General features: G+C 45.2%; 1 protein-coding gene and 1 long non-coding RNA gene across 7 annotated transcripts in view; one reads left to right on the forward strand and one right to left on the reverse strand.

The window, feature by feature from the left end:
- LOC123354588 overlaps nt 1–9,933 on the reverse strand; it is a 174,044-nt gene extending 164,111 nt beyond the window's left edge. The window contains exons 1-2 of one of the 2 annotated variants that reach the window (XR_006574783.1): nt 9,898–9,933; nt 2,752–2,960 (exon numbers count right to left, since the gene is read on the reverse strand). This is a non-coding gene — a long non-coding RNA (uncharacterized LOC123354588). Of the gene's footprint in view, nt 1–2,751; nt 2,961–9,890 lie in introns of both variants that reach the window. The other variant, XR_006574784.1, reaches the window with a different exon arrangement.
- Nucleotides 9,934–10,072: 139 nt separating this feature from the next.
- On the forward strand, nt 10,073–16,703 carry LOC123354583 (A-kinase anchor protein 12-like). 5 transcript variants are annotated; one of them, XM_044996703.1, is made up of 2 exons: nt 10,073–10,093; nt 11,862–16,703. In XM_044996703.1, exon 2 carries the CDS (start codon nt 12,041–12,043, stop codon nt 15,461–15,463), a length of 3,423 nt encoding a protein of 1,140 aa, XP_044852638.1. In that variant the 5' UTR covers nt 10,073–10,093; nt 11,862–12,040; the 3' UTR covers nt 15,464–16,703. The 5 variants fall into 5 exon arrangements, with proteins under 5 accessions (XP_044852638.1, XP_044852637.1, XP_044852634.1 ...); XM_044996702.1 differs by lacking the exon at nt 10,073–10,093 and adding an exon at nt 10,185–10,205; XM_044996699.1 differs by lacking the exon at nt 10,073–10,093 and adding an exon at nt 10,226–10,378.
- Nucleotides 16,704–20,485: the final 3,782 nt, after the last annotated feature.

Here is a 20,485-nt window from a genome sequence, read left to right on the forward strand (position 1 = left end):
CTCTTAGCTTTTAATAAGCCGGAATTTGTACATAAAGAAAATATCTGCGGGAGGGGGGTACGTGTGTGCAGGCACAATGACATATGGAAGGCTCTCCTTGGAACATGGAGGAGCAAAACAGCATGCAGTGGCTTATGGGAGTTTGGTGGCCTCAGCCTAGGTACCTGATTGTCAGGTATGCTAAAGCCGCTTTACATCGTCCTGGAACTGTAAAGGACCCTTATAGTATATAAAAATCAGGCCTTTAATTCTCCAGGGAGCTCCAGCTCGCCACCTTTCACCAGCTCTTAAGTCATTTAGAATCTGATGCAGCACCCAATAAAGTCAATGGAAAGACTCCCAACAAACACCAATGTGTGGTGGATGAAAATGAGAAATGAAAGAAGGAAAATAAGAGAAATGAGTTGGTTGAGCTTTTGCTTCTTTGTTGTTATTTGTATTTTCAACCTATTGAAGCACTGAATGAAAGAGCATTCAAAGAGGAAAATGATTCTCATTTCAGCTTAAAAGCCACAAGTGAGCAAGGGAAACTATACAGAGTTGTTTGTTTATTTTTATTTTCACTGACAGTTACAGAAGTAAGGAAAAGGCTAATTTTCTATAGCAATGGGCACAACCAGGGTGTTTTGTTTTTGCTTTCATTGTGGTTGGTCATGTTTCAAGTTAATTAAAAAACCTACTATCCTCCCTGACAAAGAGTCTATTTGGCCCATCTATAATTATGAACTCTGAATTTCGCTGCAGCCTGAGCCCTAGGAATTACTGAAAAATTAGCCCAGCCTTCAAAATGGGTGCCCTAAATCTGCCATCAAAACCAGGATTTGTACGGAGGTAGCATCTGGATAGGGCCACGAACTTTTATAAGTTAAATAGCAAGGGGATCATTGATTTTCCTAGCACTGAGAGGAGTTTTATCCATCTAATTCTTATTAATTAATGGGAGTCATGTGGCAAAAGCCCCACATATCACTTTGGAAAAATGGAAGTTAGTATCACTGAGAACAACTGTCTGTCTCTTCTTTGGCCCTCTAAATAATAAGGTCCTAATTCTGCTCTGGTTTCACCCCATGCAACTCATTACAAGTAAATTAAATTGCATGGGCATAGGGCGGAACTGGGACCTACATTGGGGCTTGGAGAAAAGAAAGAAATAGAAAAGGGGAGCATCGTGAAAGAGACACATGGAAAGAGAGAGAAGGTGAACAGTAAAATTGATCTCACGAATTGCAGATGGAATGTTTGTACAATCCAATTTATGAAGAACAGTAGGAAGGCAATCTGATGACACTGCTGTTGGCTGGGAGAGTTATTGGCTTGTTTAGGAATCTGGCAGCTGGAAGAGATATTTCACCCTCGCCCCAAGACCATTGCAGGCAACAGCATTGTGCCAGCCTGATGCCAGAAACCCAACCCAGGTATTGGCTGCTCTGGCAGCAATAGATCTTGCAGCCCACTGTAAAGCAGGGCATAAATTCAGAGGGGGGGAAGCAGCCATTCTGACAGAGTGGTGTAACATGTGGCAGCTTGGCTTATTTATTTGTAAACAAAATCACCTTTTGGGACTTTGAAAGAATGAACCTGAAATCATCTGGGATGTTCTTGGTGTGGTTTGGTTTTTCTCCCTAGGTATCTATAACTATATTTTTGCCCTACTAGATATGGCAATGGCAGTTTATTGAGGATTATGTGCCTCTCCCAGGCTAAGGAAAGAGGGCACAGACAAACAGAGGCTGCTTCCAGAGGATACAGGAAGCATGGTAAAAGTCAGGAATGGCTCCAATGCAAGCTGCAATCTAACACTTCCTTGTGCATGCAGCAGGAAAAGGGGTTGGAGAGCGTGAGGGAGTTGAGCATCATCTCTAGGGGATAAAAGGAGTGCAATATCCAAAAGAAATTCTCATTGCTCATCTGGGGTGAGAGTCAAACAATTCAGAATAGCAACATCTGCACCAGCTCCCCAGGTATTCATATAGTCTATCCAGGGGCACGTCTATGTGGCAAATGGTAGACATGTGGGGCAGATTGCTGCAAATCTCTGGGTATGCCAAATACATGTGTGGGGACATGGTATACCTGTATATGTGTGGGACAAAGAGGAGCTTGTGTGATAGATTCTCCCCTTGCATTTTCCAGGTTTCCGGGAGATACCAGTGGGGGTTGGACGCACCACCCATTTCATCAGATGAGAATGGTTCCTGATTTGTCCAGTCCCGTCAGTATCAAAGGCCCAACACAGAGCAATTAGCCCACACTACCCACTCCTACCTCCTCTGCAGCACAACATGCACAGGACTCAGAGAACCAACCCTGAATGGTCCAGCCATAGTAACCCTGTCCTTTCATCTTTTCCCCTGGGATTGTTTTGGGAACAAGGAGCTCTCCATGGCCGGGATCATCTCTGTTATGTGTGTGTACAGTGCCTAGCAAAATGGGGCCTGGATTCACAAGTGGGTCCCCTGGCACTATTGTGATGTTATTAATAATAAAAATGAACAAGCCTGATTCCTTACTGCTTTGCACCTTGTGGAGACATACGGTGAGACTAGAAGCATCAGGACTGTATTGTCAATTCTACTGGAGTGTTTGGCATGTAGATAGTAAGTACATCACTGCTGGGCCCTCTGTGTGTTTTTTAGCTTAATCCATATTAAAATGCTCTTTCTCTGGGATCCAGTTAGCATAGCACCTGCTAAAGCCCTGAATCCCAGTGTCTCAGCAATTGCTAGCCAGAATCCTATCAACACGACTTACTGTTGAGAGTGCACTGCTGAAAGGTGGACCATGCAGACCCCTCCTTGGATTCAGTGATTGCGACCTCATTCCATCACTTCCCCTGGCTGTGAGCCCACGGTGACCATGACAACTCAGATCAGATATTAGCCAATGCACACTGCTTGCCTTGACCACTAACCCCCAGTAGTATGGCCGTCTCGATGTCACAGAACTTCGTAGCACAGCGCCTGCAGGATAAGAGCAGAAACAACACAGCTGGCTGTGAAATCTGCTACTAGAAATCACAGCAGGAAACTAGCACAAAGCCCAAAACACATGAGCAGCATCGTTTGGGGGCATGGAGGAGCAGAATCCCCAGCAATTCTGTCAGGTTTCTAGGCCAAGGATGTGACTTCCTATGACATACAAACAAGTTATCTTGCCCCCTTAGAGCGACTGCTGTTCCACTCCTCACTTCACACGTATCCTTATGGACATGCTGATTGCCTCTCCTAGGGCATACACCATTGGATAGTGGGCGATGAATTTTATTTGACTTTAGCTCATATGCTAAAGGACTTCAGGTTGAACACCCTAAACTTGGAAAGACTGAGGGGGTGGGGGAAGCGTTGAGAGACAGAACTATTTTCTGATCTAATTCAGAGAATGGATGGGATGCAAAATGAGTTTCATGAAGGATAAAAGCCCTGGAGGTGCTTTACCGTGTCACACTGTATCAGACTTCATTGAGCAGCCACTGCATTAACTCCATTGTACAGTGTGATTTATATTCCTGATACTTCCATTTTCAGTAACACTTAAAAGCAATCCACCAGCACTCCTACCCTCACAAATATAGTGAAGGAAAAAGCTACCACTAAAATGTATTTATTTATTTATTTAAAATAGCATTTGAATCATATAAGGCTAAAAAAAAAACCTTCCTGGTATAGTAACTCAGAAAAGTAAATATTCAAATGTCCCGGTAGCCTCAGTAAACTTTACTGCTAGAGAAGGAACACCCCATGGAAGAGATACAGCCCCATTTACAACTTCCTGCATGACTCTTGTTGTCTCAGGAGAGGGAGTTTCCTCTAGTTTCAGACCTTCTGGTAAAAGCCAGCAGCCAGTAAGGGGACAGAACCCCATCTTGATCTTATATTAGGCCTACACAGACCCAATCGTGGCCCATTCTGAGCTCTGTTGCCTAAAGTAACAGCATCAGGGTTTGGGTAAGATTACATGCCCCAGTTGGCTGGACTTTCTATTGAAGTTATCCAGGTCTGGATGCCTTTTTCTCCTTTCACTCACCCTGATTTTATACTAATGCAATTCCATTGACTGAAATCAGGGCCGGCGCTTCCATTAGGCGACCCTAGGCGGTCGCCTAGGGCGCCAGGATTCGGGGGACGACATTTTGTGCGCTCCCAACCGGGCCCACGGGAGCTTCCGGTTCTGCTCCCGTCGTGCCGCCGGAGAAGGACCTTCTGCCAATGTGCCACGGAAAACAGCGGCAGGCAATTGAGCAGCTCAATGACTGCCGCTGTCGCCTGCGGCATTTCGGCAGCGGGTCCTTCTTCGGCGACGCGATGGGAGTGGAACCAGAAGTTCCCGCGCGCCCCGTGGGGAGTGCAGAAAATGCCGCCCCCCGAATTCTGCCTAGGGCGCCAGAAATTCTGGCGCCACTCCTGACTGTAATGAGGTCACACTTTCTGACTCTGGTGTACCTGAGAGGAGGTTTAAGACCTGGGCACCTCTTTTGCTGGACTCCTATGGCAAAGTGGTGGGGTTTCTAGAATACTGCTACCAAGCATCACTGGAAAATGTGGTTTGTTTTTTTTTTCCATTTCAGCAGATACAACAATGCAGATGAATAAACAAAATGCTTCCACTCCTCTCTCCCATGAAGTGGATCCCTAAAGCTTCTCATTAGACATGGACCTCACAAACTCCAAGCCAAAACTGAACATTCCCAAAGTTAGTTGGATCAAGAGGGACAGTTAAATGGGGTGTGTGACTAGGAGAACTAACCACCTCCTCCGTCTCGAGACTCAGATCTGTTGGGCCTGACACTCCACTGCCCCACATCTTGTGTCGTCATTTAGACAAGCACAGAGTGGGTTTAAAGTGCTTCAAATAAGCGTGGCAGCATTTTACATCCATTGAGTCCAGGTATAAATGATGCCACCAGGTGACAAGCAGCCTGAATGGAGCTCCATGAAGTATAGTTACAGTGCTGCATTGACAGTGGTGTTATCCATACCTTGACAGGGAGTTCAGCAATATCGCAATCTGCCCTTTTCTCCCACAGCCCTTCCATCTTCCCGCTTTCCTAGAAGACACTGTTTGCTGGCCTTTGGGGGTGATGAGAGAGGCATTAAGGAATGTTGTAGGATGTACAGGGACTGGTAACACAATTAGTGGCCTGGCTGGGTGTCAGAGCTGGCGTCCAGCCATTCATATCATTCTAGCAGAGCACAAACTGCAGAATTACACTCCACAATCCTGTTAGCTTTGACCTCGGCATTGATTTCCGCAGCGTGGTTACATCGAATTACACAGACCCCCTGCACCTTTCGGCGACAGAGAGACTAATGTGATCTGGAAGTACTTCTGCCCTGTGCAGCAGTGTGGTCTAGTTGACTTTGGTAGAAGACTAGGAGCCTGGTTCTCAGTTACACTAAGGTCTCTTTATGCCATCCTGGCACCCTTAAAGTGGATGGAAGCAGCCTCAAGTGGCTGGGGCAGGGGTGGGTGGAAGCAGCAAGGTCCTTCCCAGCCAGTGTAGAGCTTGTGTAAGGCATGTATGCTGCCCCTGTGCCCAGCTCCTGGCAGAGGGACCTGACAGAGTTCAGTTGGTGGGAGCAGAGGAGTGGTCAAAGCACACTGCACTACAGCTATTCTCTGCATTCCATCAGGGACCCTGGGAAGAAGCATGTAAGTCAGAGCAGCCTTGGTGCTACTATAACATACAGCAGGAGCTAGACAGACTATAGAAAGGGCAAAGGTGACTTAAAGCCACCATTTCCCTTTCCCTCCCACTATTCCTGCCCCAAGTCCAGGAACAAAGGAACTGACAGTTGGGGCCTGGAAGTCAGGACTTCCTGCATTCTAATCTCAACTATGCTGGTTCCCACTGCAGCTCTGGGCCTCTGTGACTCAATTTCCCTACCTGTATAATGGAGACCATGACAATGATTTCCCTCATGGGGGCAGCAGGGCTGTGAGGGGGAGTTAATTTCTGATAAATCGCTTAAGAATTATTACTGGGTGTGTTATTCGTCTCCCCTCCCCCGGCCCTCACTGCTTCCCCAATGAATGCCAGCCTCATGAGAGCCAAGCATGTTGGCAAGGAGTGAGACCAAACCTGCTTCCTCTGTCTTGCCTATCACACAGAGAGCAACTATGTGACATGGCTTTGTGATGGAAGGCATTAAAAAGTAACTCTTCATTCTGAGCATTTGATCACAGGAATGTGAACTACAAATCAATGTCATGGCTCTAATCCTGGCAGAAAAGAACCCAAGCACAGAGTCCTTCAGCAATCCATCTCTCACCGACCATGAGCCTCCAGCATGACTGGGCCAGGCTCCCTTATAAGAACAGGCCAGGACATGCCAGCCATTCCATCTGCAGCTTGGGACACTGCCCTGGGTACTGTGGGTTAATCAATCAACTGGGCTTGAGCTTATCCAACTCCTGGTAAATAAACTGATAGTTCACAGGAGAAATAACAGAGGCTTAAATGATGCCAGCAGAGACCCAGCTGTGTTTTTTCTTGGGATTAATGACTGCCTCTGCGAGTCTTTGCTTTGGGCTGTTAACCCCATCTAGTCATTAATGTTCCAGGAAATTCAGACTGATCTGAGCTTATTATAATACGTAGCATTGTCTACTGGTGAGAGTAGAGAAGGACTGGAAATCAGAACCCAAATCTGCAGGTAACTCCTTGGGGAAAATTACACCCCTTCATCCTAATACGAAATTTGCAACAAAATGGCACGCTGCTGGTCACTTAGGGCCATATATACTTAGGTGCCTAAATATGCACTTAGTGGGATATTCAAGAGCAACCAGGTGCCTAACTCTTGTTGAAAGGAAGGGGACTTAGGTACCAAGGTACTTTGGAAAATCCCACAGGGTGCTTGTCTGTATCTCTAGGCACCTAAATACTTTTAAAAATCTGTCCCTTAGGCCAAACATTTCATAAGCACGCTAGTTTTGGGATGTTCAATTTGAAGTGCTCAGGGCCGGATTTTAAGAGGTGTTGAGCACCTCTAGCTTCTACTGACTTTTAATTGGCTTTACTTCTGATTTACACCAGTGTATTTATCCAGGATGGGAGGTGATGTGCACTGATTCCTTAAAACTGTAGCAGGAAGCTAGGCAGGAGTGGGGTGGGGCAGAAGCTCTTCAGTGAAGCAGAGTGTGTATGTGTGAGCAAGACGTTTTAAGAATAATAGTAGAGCTGGTCAAAACTCAAAATTTCCCTTCCACAGAATTCTGATATTTTGCAATTTTCTTTCATCCTGAATTGGAATGAAAAGTAAAAAAAAATCAAAATTTCCTATGAAACAAAAACTCCAAAAATGTTAGTTTTGGAAACATCAAAAAGGAACTTCCAAAACACTTGATTTCAATAAGGTTGAAGCAATACAATTTGATGAGGTTTTTTCCAACTACTTATATCATATTTACACTATAGTCTAAACAATATAATTGAAACGAAGTGCTTCAACCTTATTGAAACAAAACATTTTCACAACTTTTCATCAACATTTTTGATGAAATCAGTATGTTACTGCAAAACATTTTGATTTTACTGAATAAGCATTTTCCTACAGGAAAACTGTCCCATCAGAATTTTTTTGACCAACTCGAGATAACCTTTACTTAGTCCAAAAAATTCCTTGTTTGGTGTTAAAAGAAAGCTACCTCTCTTCACGATTCTATTCCATTTTCACATGATACAGGAGATTTCAGCCAACCTAGAGGATCAATTCCCCAGTGAATGGTTCAAGTGGAAGAAGGAATAGTCCAGTGTTTGTAGTGTCTCCTGCTAGCAACAGCAGGCTTGGAAAGAGCCAATCTGTCCACTAGAGCTGGTCAATATTTATTGTTGAAATATTTTTTACAAATAAATTAATTTTGGTCTGAATTTTCTCTCTTTTTCCCATTGAAATCTGAGAACCAAAAATTAAAAACTTTATTAGTAACTTTTTTTGGTTTTCAGGGAGTATTTTTCTTATGTTACACATTTTCACTTTACAAATACCAGATTTCAGTTTCAGATTTGGGGCGGGTATTGAGGAAAATGAAAAACATTTAAAATTTCCCACAAAAAATAACTAGCACTTTTTGACCAGCTTTACATTCCACCCCACTGAGTGAGGAAGTTGGAGCTGTGCCTGATGGGAGGAAGGAAGCTAGAAAGGAGATAGAAGGGGTAAACTGGCATGTCCAGTATAGAAATGGTGGGTTTAGTCTTTATGTGGGTACAGTAGGGAATGGGATGAGACATAAAACACAAGGTTCTGTGAAGGTTTTATGGATGCCATGGCATGTTTTGCAATTGCAGGCTTCCCCCTTCTCCTTTAATTGTTCTCCACTCTGTATAATATGCTAGTTAGCTGCCACCGTCCACCCCAGAACTGGCTGCATTTCATTGGTGATGTAGGTATATATCTTGTAATAAAGCATTTCGGGTTTATTCCAGGAGAAACATGCTGTACATATATAAAATATCATTTGAATTCAGAGTGGGTAGTGACCCTAATTAAAACTCACGTGCAGTTGTCATACTGACACATGCCATTGTAAACCTTTCAACCAACCATTTGCAAAGGGCCAGATGGCAATTCCTTTGTCTGTATTTATACTAATTTATTGGACTGATATAGCAACTTCTGATTGCCAGCTAGTGAGAGAAGGAAGTCATATCTCAAGGTTATGATGTAGTCAAAGTGACATATTTTACAACTATGATAATACAGTCAATAAAGAAAGTATTTTTAAAATGTGAGAAAACTCTCAAATTACTTAATTTTCATATGGTATATCCCAGTAGGACATACAAATTAACTAATGCCAACTTATGATGACTATAATAATACCTTACCCTCAAACAGCACTTTCAACCAACAATTTCAGGGTGCTTTACAAATATTAGGGACCTGATTTTCAAATATGCTCTGCACCCTGAGCTTGCAATGGAGTTTGGAGCAGTCTGGAAATCAGGCACTAATTACCTAAGTCTTACAATGTCCCTAAAAATAGCTAAATGTTATTATTATCCTCAATTGACAGGTGGGGAACTGAGGCAAAAAGCGGTTAAGTGACTTCCCCAGGTTCATACAGAAAGGAATAGGCAATATTGAGAAACAAACCCAGGTGACTTGATTCTCCATTCTTTACTCTAACAGCTATACCACATATCTTCCCAGGGATTTCCTAGATTGCTAAAGATTCCTACTTCCCACTAATATCTGCCTTGAAATCCAAGCTGCTCAGAGTAGAAAGAAAAAGCAGAATTTTAAAAAGTTGTGGTTGCAGACTTCAAACAAAACAGTATCTTAACAAATAAAATAAACATGCCAGAGGGCATAAGGGTTTTAATAAAAACATATTTTCCCTTGCCACATTTTGAGTGATGCACATACTTAAAAACACAGGAAAGCTAAATAAGGCTGTAGATGCATCACAGTGGTCTGACAGTATCACAATACCCATGACCTTTGCATTTATGATTGCCCGAACAACTTAAACTGCTCCCTTTGAATGGATGGGGTGTTCTGCCTGAGGAGAAATAGGGTTAGCCTTTGTGTTGGATCTTTTGGTTATAGTCAGCTACATACTTGGCTGACTGTTCCTTCAATCTGAGTTTACTGTTTCATCTTGATTGGCTGTACAATACATAGATGCCTCTGGAGAGGGGCCTTGTAAATATTTAAAGAAATAAATCTGTGTGTATGTGGAATAGGAGTGCATTGGGGCTGAAAGATTCATATGGATAGATTTCCAAAAGATTTCAATGCCCAACATCTAAGCACCTAAATATGTACCTTCATTTTCAAGTGTTCAGCTCCCAAGAGCACCTGTTCTCAGGGGGGGGATGGCTGGGTGTTGAGCAGTTTCTAAAATCAGGCCATTTCTTCAGGTGTCTAAATGAGAACACTGACCTCTTACCATCTGGCTAGCAGGTTTGATCCATCCAACTCCAACAACCTCAACAGCCTCCAGTATTTACCCAGGAAATATCTATATTAGTGTGGGGCAATGCTGGTTTGTTCTAATCACCTGGGCTCCTTGGGATTTCAACCATAAGCCATCATGAGACTGATTCTCCCTTGCCATCTTGGGCCATCATTCACACCTGTACAAGGTGAATGTAAAAATGCTACCATATCAGATTGGCTGGATTTTTATACTTACCTTCCAGAACAGGGAATGACAACAAAAGGTGCAGGGCAGGAAAGGATCAATCTCTGTCTATGGTAAATGGAAGAATGGGGTTAAGAAAACAGTGATTAGGTGGAACTAAAGATTAGGGAAATTGTGGGGAAGGAGTTTGGTGTGGCCACCAAATCCTATTTAAGGGCAGCCTAGGTAGATAATGCTATTGAGGTGCCAGCAGAAGGAGCTTGAACTGCTTTGAACTACATTTTATGTAGGTATATATTTTTTCCCCTAATGTATTAGACTTGATGGTTATCCAGGTCTATGATTGTACAGGTGTAGATTAAAATAGGATCAATTGGGTATTTTAATTTTCAGCTACTCTCTTCAGTATGGACAAAGCATGAAAGTGCTTTGAAATAAGGGGAAGTATTATTGTTAACTTAATCTTAGTAAGTGTGTTGATTGTTTTGGGGGTTAGTCAAGTTAACTTATACTTGTTCTTCTTGGTTTTCTTTTTGGGGTGGAGAGATTGTCCAGAACACCCTCTTAGATTAGGGGAAAGTAGGCTTAGCCATGATAGCAACTAAGCAACCCACTTCCACCTGGAGGTGGGCTGAAAGTGTGTCTAGATAAAATAACAGCTGTGTCACTTTGATTTGACAGTATACTTTCTTCTGTTCATACTATAAAGCTAATACTGCTATGGGAGTATTGACTGAATTCTGTTCTGCCTCCTGTGTTGTCAATAAGTGCTGTTTTATAGATGCTTTGGGACAAACTTTCTGCTAGTATAAATGGATGAAAAATGGAATTATTCCTCAAGGTTAAATCCCTCTTACACTGGCAGAGAATATGGGCTTTTTTGCCAGCCTTTCTGTAAAAGGGAACTTAAGTTAAGGTGGCAGACATCCATAGTTTTGTTTCTAGTACTATCTCTTGGATTGTTCTTCTTAAGTCAGTTCTTAATCCTGGAGCCTGTCCACTAATACTGTATCTTAAATCCATTTTCTTACTCTATTAGCACTTTTAAAGGCTGTAACTCATGACACTTCCCCGGGGGTTGCAGTAAATGAAGGCTATCCCTAAAGCTTGATTCTCTGCAGCCTTGTCTTTTGACCATGATCACCCGTGTGAAGGAGTGTATGTTGCTACAATGTGAGTAGAGCATACCTGTTTGGCCTGTTCCACTTGCAGTGTAAATGAATACACAAGGTGAAGGGCAGAAGAGAATAATGTTCTCAAGTCTTGTCTAGATTAAACATGTATCAGTGTAACTAAAATTGATTTAATTATATGCAGACACACCTGAATGGGTTTAGCTCAGTGTAGTAAACTGGAAAAGAGCTGAATAACTACTTAAATGTAGGCATATATCCCATATGTGCTAGGACTGAAGCACTTGAGAAGGATCTAAGACTTTGCTATTAGGTACAAGCCTATAGAAGTGGTCCAAAATCACTAGTCACCTGAGAACTTGGTTGATGTACTTGTCCTTTAAACATAATGCAATAGGCACTAAAACTGGAAGAGACTGTTCAGAGCTTAGATTCTTAAAATAAAAAGGGGAGAGAGGCAAAGGGGGATGATTTAGTAGGTCAAAGGGGCTAGATAAGAGGGACGGGAACAGAATCTCTCAGCGGAGGGACTGACCCTAGGGTTCTGCTGGGGCCAGCTGTCCCTGAAGAGAGAAGCTTATTGTACTAATTGGCTAGCATGTGTGGGTGTTAATGGAAGTTTTTCTTATCTTGTAGGTGAGATGCTTGTCACTGGTTTCTAGGACACTTCAGACACATGACAGAAGCTTGGTACTTTGTCTCCTTCATATCAGTAAAGACCCTTAGCCTCCAGTGCTGGTGCCTACAAAAGGGTGGGTTAGTCCTCTCCATCACACTGCGGTTGGTTCTTGTGTTGCTACAGCAGAGCTCCCACCATGGGGAGCAGACTTAGCAAAAGGAAGCATCTTGGTGTACCTGACAAATCTACAGACCAGAAGGCTGAGAAGGCATCCATGGAGATGGAAGGGACCCCACAAAAGTCACCTGAGACCCATTTTGCTGCAGAGACGGCACTAGATGCCACCCAAGTCATGGGCAAGGCCCACTGCACTGAAGAGCCTGCACCAGGGACCACAGAAGAGACTGAGATCCAGACTGCTACAGAGCATGGTGAGGCCCAGCCCAGTGCAGAGACTACTGAAGGGAATGAGTCACAGCCAGAAGCACAGATGCCACCGGCAGTTCCCCAAATCACCGAGACCCACCTTGATATGGAGACTTCAGAACACACTGGTGAGGCACAGCCTGTTGAGGAGAGTTCATTAGATCCCACAGATGAGACTGAAGCTGCCATTGAGCATGATGAATCTTCTCCTACAGGAGAGACCACAGAGATGACTGAAACCCAACTTAATGCACTGCACGACCAAGGGACGGAGGCCCAGTTTGCTGGTGAGATTCATCCCATTGAAATTAGTGTATTGAAGATGGAGGACCAGCCTCCTGAACAGAATGGAGAAGAAACTGAGGTGCCGGTTGCAATGCCAACCATGCAAGAGGCTCTCGGAGAGGCCGAGCCTGCTGCACAGACCCCACAAATGACGGGTGAGGCAGAGTCCATTGTAGAGACTGCACTAGCCTCCACAGACGTGATAGTGGCTCAGCTTGCTGTGCAGGACACACAGCTAGGTGAGATGCAACTTGCTGAAATGGGTGAGTCCCAGAAAGTAACTGATCATGCTGAGGCCTGTTTTACTGCAGAGCCTGTGGAGGTGACTGAGGCACAACCTGCTTCCCCAAGCACGTACCAGAGCCTCCAAGACACTGAGGGGTCCCAGCCTCTTGCAGAGAAGTCTCTAGAACCCACAGACGTGAGTGAGGTGCCTAGTGCAGAAACCTCCAAAGGGAATGAGTCACAGCCAGAGGTACAGATGCCACCGGCAGTCCCTCAAATCACTGAGACCCACCTTGACATGGAGACATCAGAACACACTGGTGAGGCACAGCGTGTTGAGGAGAGTCCATTAGATCCCACAGATGAGACTGAAGCTGCCACTGAGCACGATGAGCCTTCTCCTACAGGAGAGACCACAGAGATGACTGAAACCCAACTTAATGCACTGCACGACCAAGGGACTGAGGCCCAGTTTGCTGGTGAGATTCATCCCATTGAAATTAGTGTATTGAAGATGGAGGACCAGCCTCCTGAACAGAATGGAGAAGAAACTGAGGTGCCGGTTGCAATGCCAACCATGCAAGAGGCTCTCGGAGAGGCCGAGCCTGCTGCACAGACCCCACAAATGACAGGGGAGGCAGAGTCCATTGTAGAGACTGCACTAGCCTCCACAGACGTGATAGTGGCTCAGCTTGTTGTGCAGGACACACAGCTAGGTGAGATGCAACTTGCTGAAATGGGTGAGTCCCAGAAAGTAACTGATCATGCTGAGGCCTGCTCTACTGCAGAGCCTGTGGAGGTGACTGAGGCACAACCTGCTTCCCCAAGCATGTACCAGAGCCTCCAAGACACTGAGGGGTCCCAGCCTCTTGCAGTGAAGTCCCTAGAGATCACAGAAGTGAGTGAGGTGCAAAGTATTGCACGAGCCATAGAGGAGACTAATGAGGGCCAGCGAATTGCACAGACCATGAAGGCTAAAGTCTGCTCTCCTGAAAAGTCTGGTCAAAAGACGACAGAAATAATGATTGGGTCACAGTCTGCTGCAGTGACTACAGGAGAGTCTGGTGAGGCTCAACCCATTGAGCCTCCTAGCATCGCAGAAGTGGCTGAGGCACAGAACGCGGCCAAGAACAGTGAAGACCAACCTTCATCAGAGACCACAGAGGTGACTAGAACACCACCTACCACACTACATGTACCAAAGACCAAAGCAGTGGCTGGTGAGGGCCAGCCTGCCATTGAGACCTCAGAGGTAATGGCTGATCCCCAGCCTGCTAGGCTAGGCAAGCCAGACACTGAGGCCCACAAGACTGTACAAAGCACAGAAGAAATTGGTGAGGGACCAACTGCTCTGCCAGCTGTGCAAGGCATCCTGCAAGAGCTGCTGCCTGCTGGTGAAGCCCAGCAAGTTGTAGAGCTCGTAGAAGAGATCCTGCATGTGACTGGTGAGACCCAACTTCTTGCAGAGACGGAGTCCCAGAATACCACAGAGAACAACAAGGCCCATCCTATTCCGGAGACTGAGGCAGCGTCTGTCCCAAACACACACACTCCTCAGGAGCTTGGTGCACGGCCAACTGGAGAGACTGCAAAAGCAGCTGAGGGGAAATCTTCTGAAGACATGGTGCTAGACACTGCCAAAGTAAAGGAGGTTCCACCTGCTGGGGAAAACCAGGCCCATCCCAACACCAAGGTCAGAGAAGCAACGGAGGCACAGGCTGCTGGCACAGACGCACAGGAGAGTCACCAAGAGGCTGAGACCATGAAGGAAACTGTGACCCAATCTACTGAATGGAGCATGCCAGAGGGTGGTGGGGCTCAGCCTACTGTAGAAGCAGCTAGGGTGCAAACTGCTGCACCTATTGCACAAAAGTCTGAGCCTGCTACAGAGACGACAGCCGGTAATGGTGAGTTCCGTCCTATTGTGCAGGCCACAGAAGAGATGGCAGTTCCCCTTGTTGCTGAGACTGTGATACACATGGCTGTCCCAGCCACACAAGAGCTAGCCCAAGACTCTAGTGAGATGCAGCCTATTGGACTGCATGTGCAAGAGACTGAGGTGCAGTCTGCTGCACAGACAGCTGAAGTGTACACAACAGCACTAACCATTCTAAAGTTTATTAAAGAGACCACTGAGGCTGCTGCTAAGACCACAGAAGAAAATGAAGCCTGTCCTATTCCAAGGACTGTGCTGGAAACCCCAGAAGAGGCTGAGTCTCTGCAATCATTGATGGAGACCACAGATTTAAAGATTAAGAGGGGTCAAGAGCCTCAAATCCCAACTAATATAACAGGCCAGGAAGGAGGGAAACATGCAGCAATAAGCAAGGAAGAAATTCTGAAAGCTTCTGAGACAGAGATCTCTGTAGATGCTGAGTCAGAGCTACAGCAATACACTGAGCAAGAAGATCCATCTGCTTCTCTTGGTGCCAGCTGTGAGCTCCCTCAGACACTGGAGCCCAGTAGTGAGACACAAGCTTTCCAGCCTCTGGAATCCATAATGACTGCAGTAGATGAGAGAGGAGTCCAAGGGGAGCCTAAACAGACTCTTTCAGCTTTTGAAACTCAAGGCAGAAAGGGGGAAATGGCCCTACATTCAGACTGTGGACCTACTGGTAATGAAGCTGTGCCTTCAAAGGAGATCTCTGCAAGAGAAGCATCTGATCTTATTCATATGGCCTGAAAGCTTCTATCCCCAGCAGAAGAGAAACTGGATCCCAGCAATATTGGCAGCCCAAAACAAATAAACGGAGTTCCTGTACCTGAGCTGTGCTATATGCCTTGCCCAAAACATCCCATGAAGCTGCGGTTGTGTAGAATTCAGATATAGTATAATGGGAATTCTGCCAATATTAATCTCATCTTTTATAGATGGTAACAACTGAAAGTACAGCTCATCTGTGTCTAAACTTCTGTTAACGTGCTGTCTGTAGGAGTGTCTTCCCTTATTAAGTAATGTGTATTAAGAATGCCTTGCAGAAGGCTGAATACCAGCTGGACCTCCGAAGTCTATATTTTAACACCTTAATTACCATTCTCCCTATTACCTACACCCTTCACAACACTGAACACTTAAATTTTAATCCCTCACTATCTTCTGGGTAATGAATATTCTCACCTGAATTAGCCTACAGAGAGCTGTCAAGCTAATGCACATACCATTCACTTCTCATTAGAATTTGAGGTCCACTTTCTGACAGATACCTAAAGGCCACTTAGTATTGTAGAATAAGCTACTGAAATTATGTAACTGTCTAACCATTGCAAGTTAACATGCATCCATACTACACACAGTTGGGAAGAGGATACACTTGAGTTCAGAGAAGAGGAGACATGAGCCTGTGTATTGTACTGTCAAATGCTAGACTTGTTTTAATGTTTGTGTCAATAAACAGTATTTTATGCTCATCACTCAGTGTCTCTGCACATTGCTCATCTTGTCTGCCCTTCTGTTTTCTACATAACTATTGCCCTTTGCGTGAACAGGGAGGCTTTGCTGCATGTTAACCAGCCTATTGAGAGTGCAACTTGTACTATTACAGAATCCAAACTAGAAAGGGGCCTGGGTGCTCCCTGGTAGCAAAGGCTGGGACTTTCAAAGCAGCCTAAGGGAGTTGGACAAGCCAGCTTCCATTAACAAATGCCCTTAGGCTACTCTGAAAATTCCTGCCTCAATCAAGACTGGAGTTTTGCCAAATGCTTCAGGGCTTATCTTAAAAACAAAAGTTGTACTGACTTAATTATACCTGTGTAATTTTAAAACCATGTCATGGCCCACCTCTCCAGTGTGGCTGTGGTTATCCTAGCATAGCTTACACCTCCCTGGGAAGGAGAATGAGCTAGAGTTGTAGAAAGCACATCTGAGTTATACCCGCATAAACATAATTGTTAGTAGTACAAAAACTGTAGAGCCAGCTTCATATTGACAAGGAGCTCAATAAAACAAATCTAACCAGTAGTGTCAGATTTATATGACTAGTCTGAGCCTACAGCAGCAATACTATTGTTGCTGCTGTAACTGAAGTAGCCCACCTAGCTACTTAAATTAGTAAGAGGTTAGGGAGTGATTTTTCCTCCCCCGCCCCCATCAACTACTCAACACACTAAAGAGCCTTTCTGTCCATAGGATGGCAGCTCCAGTGCAGCTATGGCTGTCTGACCTAGGTCTAGTTTCTTGGACACTAGTGAACCTCTGCCTCCTCATTCCTCTGGTAATTCTTTTAAAATCCATCCTGCTATGTCTGTCTGACAAGTAGAGATGGGCAGGAAATGTTTCCTGCCCTGAACTGTTTCTCTTCTCTACTCCCCTCCGTGCAAGGGGAGGAAGAGGCCTACTCTGGCACAGCCAATAGCCTGATGGGTGGGGCCCTCAAACATGGAGCTCCCACATACGTGCTAAGCCCTAAAACAGAGAGAGCAAGTATTTAAACCTGGGTCTCTCATCCTAGCTAAGTGCCCTAGCCATTGGGCTATTGGCTATCCTGGGATAGAAATGTCTCTGGTTCTTACCAGAAATTTCATCTCAGACGTGAGAAACTTTTCTTCCCCAAAAACTTCTGTGGAAACTGGTCCTTTTCCAAATAAAGCATCAGTGAAATGGCCTTTTTCTACTAATATGTTTTTGTCAAAATATCCCTGATGAGCTCTGCTACCACGCCCTTCTTTGCATCTTGGTAGTCAACCCTGTGAGCTGATGTTACTCTAAATTGCTGTGGTGAGGTTGTTTTCCTGGTCTGCTATTGTATACAACTTTTAATCTCCTATCTGGCTGGCTGCCTGCCTGCCTTTCTGCAAAAACCTGAGCAAATAGCATAAAGCAGAGCATGGGGAAAATAACCTGAGGCAATGTTCAAGTTCTCCACTCTACAGCTATGTGCTGCTAACAACTTATAGGCATGATTATCGAGCCTCCTAAAAGTCCCAAGGAACCATCTGGGAGAAATCTGAAGAGAAGGTGGGGATGGTATAAGTTGCTTAGCCTCTGTCTGCATTTGAGAAATGACATCCATGTTGAACTAGGCTGAATACTGCAGTCTCTCCCCCTTCAAATTAACCAAAATCTGCCTGGAGGATAACTTGCTTCCTTGGATTTATGAACCACTGAAAGCTTGGAGGAATAGGTTTTAGCTTTCTTTTTGCTGGCAGCAATACTCATAGTTACTCAAAGAGAAACTTGCTGTAACTGGTTCTAGGGGCTCTTACTAGGCTAAGAAGCATTTTAATGGTAATAGCTCACTCCTATTACTGTAAACTTCACATTAAGGCTAAATCTCCACTCTGAGCTAGGTGTGTGATTCTCCAGCGAGAGTAGCTCTCATGAAGCTAATAGGAGTATAAATAGTAGTGTAGTTGCAGATACACAGCTCATGACACTCACGTGGGCCGAGTACACACCAAGTGGAATTATATTGGATGCAGCTAAGCAATACTTCTGCTGCTGCTACCTATGCTACTGCAGCTATGTACTATTTGTACTCACCATAGCTGTCATTGAGCTAGCATGAGTATGTGTACATCCACAGGGGAGTCGCACCTCTAGCTCATAGTGTGGCTATAGCGTATGAGAAAAGATTAAGACAATAACTCTATATATTTACAATTGCTCTTAATGCATGGAGTCTGCAACAGAGAGTAGGCACTTCTAGTCTTGAGAAATAACCATATAAAGAGTTAAATATGTACAACAAAATGGCTCCTGATCCTGCAAACACTTATGAATATTTTTTTAACTGTAAAACAAAAAACAAGGAGTCTGGTGGCATGTTAAAGACTAACAAATTTATTTGGGCATAATCTTTCATGGGTAAAAAACCCACTTCTTCAGATGCTTATGCCCAAATAAATCTGTTAGTCTTTAAGGTGCCACTGGACTCCTCGTTGTTTTTGTGGATATAGTCTAGCATAGCTACCCCTCTGATTTTTAAACGGTAAGTAGTCCTCTATCCATCCTTCAGTGTGGAAACACTCTCCATGCTGTTGGCCTTGGGATGTGATTACTGCAATCTTTTCTTCCTAACATCCCACTTCAGATGGTACCCTTGAAATATCTTTCTTTTCTAGTCTTTACCTAATAGTGATGGCTTCCTGTCTATTACTAAAATAAATTAAGCTTCTTGAATTAACATCAAGGCTTTAAACAATCTCACTCCTTTTATCCCAATCTGTGCTAAGTTTGGGTTTTGTACTTTCAATCATGTTGACATTAATGTGTGGAATACTCATCTGTTGTCACTTACCCTATGCTGGAATTCTAGAGATCTCACCTACAGTGCTTTTCTCAACCTCCTAGACTTGCATTGCCCTATTCATATCAGACGCTAATGGCTGGATTTTCAGAGGTATTTAGGTGTCTGACGATGTTGAGGAGCACATAGTGAGACTTTCAAAAGCACCTACCTGCAACTTTATATTCCTAAATAACTTTTGAAAAGCTGGCCCTACATCTTTAGGGAATGGCCATTGCTCAGTTAAAAATCAGTGTATGTATATATACATATACTCCTAGGGGAATTCTGCACCACTTCATGCGTGCATAATTCATGTCCCCTGCAGATTTCTTTACTTCCCTGCAGAAAAAATGACTTTCTGACAGGGAAGCAAAGGGAAGCTGCAAGAGCAGTCACACACCACTCCCTAGCAGTGCAGATACATTCTTTTAGATACCTGGTGCAGCTAGGGAGAGAGAAATAACGATGGGGCTGAGGACACCCTAGCCAGTGACTCCTACCCTGAGCCATGATTACCTGCTCATCCCATTTGGGCTGGAGGCAGGAGATCATGGGACTTCCTCTTCTCCTGCAAGTAGTTTCTGGGGCTGTGTCAGATCTGCCCCCAGAAACCTTCCGCAACTTTAGGAAGCTTAGCATCCTCCCCTGCTTCCTGTCCCCATCGCTCCTCCGATGTTGGGGGAAGGGTCGCTGTAGGGGGAGCTGCTCCCCCATCCACCCAACCCCCATGCATCTGGACCTCCCATACCCAGACACACCTGCCAAGACTCACCCTGTACACTCAGAACCCCCCTAGCACTCCATACCCGAACCCTACCCCCACTGATCCTAAATTCATGCATCTGGATCCCCCTGCACCCAGACCACCTGCCTCTGGACCCCCACCCCTGCACCCCAGACCACCCCCATTGAGCTGACAGCACTTAAACCCCCACCCTGACCAGCCCCACGTCTCTGTGCCACCCTGAGCCCCCACATCCAGATATCCACACCACTGACCCTCAATTAGCTGCACCCAGACCTGAACTCCACCAAATCCCACTCCCTAAGCACCCAGAGCCCCCCGCTTAGGCCCCTCTACCCAGACCCCTCCACTGAGCCCCAACCACCTTCACCTGGAAGCCCCTGCAGAGTCCTATTGCCTCTGCACTTGGAAATGCCCCCCCCCAGATCCTCTGTGCATCCAAATCCCCGCCCCCCGAACTGCCTATACACAGATTGTCCCACACAGAATCCTCTCACCCCGCACTGGATCCCCCCACACTGAGCCCCTCCACACTTGGATTCTGCCTGGATGAGCCTGCCTGCCCCATACCTGGTGCAGAGGGGCAGGGCCCCAAGGTGTTTCTGGGGCAGGCCCAGGCCTTGTGCTGTATGAGGGTCAGGGTGCAGCCTCACTGCTGAGCCCCTGTCCTGGGGCTGGGGGGTGGAGGGGCTGCAGGGTGATCTCCCACCTTCATGCATCCAGTGGCCTGTGC

The sequence above is a fragment of the Mauremys mutica genome, chromosome 22 (assembly GCF_020497125.1).
Source record: "Mauremys mutica isolate MM-2020 ecotype Southern chromosome 22, ASM2049712v1, whole genome shotgun sequence".
NCBI lineage: Eukaryota > Metazoa > Chordata > Testudines > Geoemydidae > Mauremys > Mauremys mutica.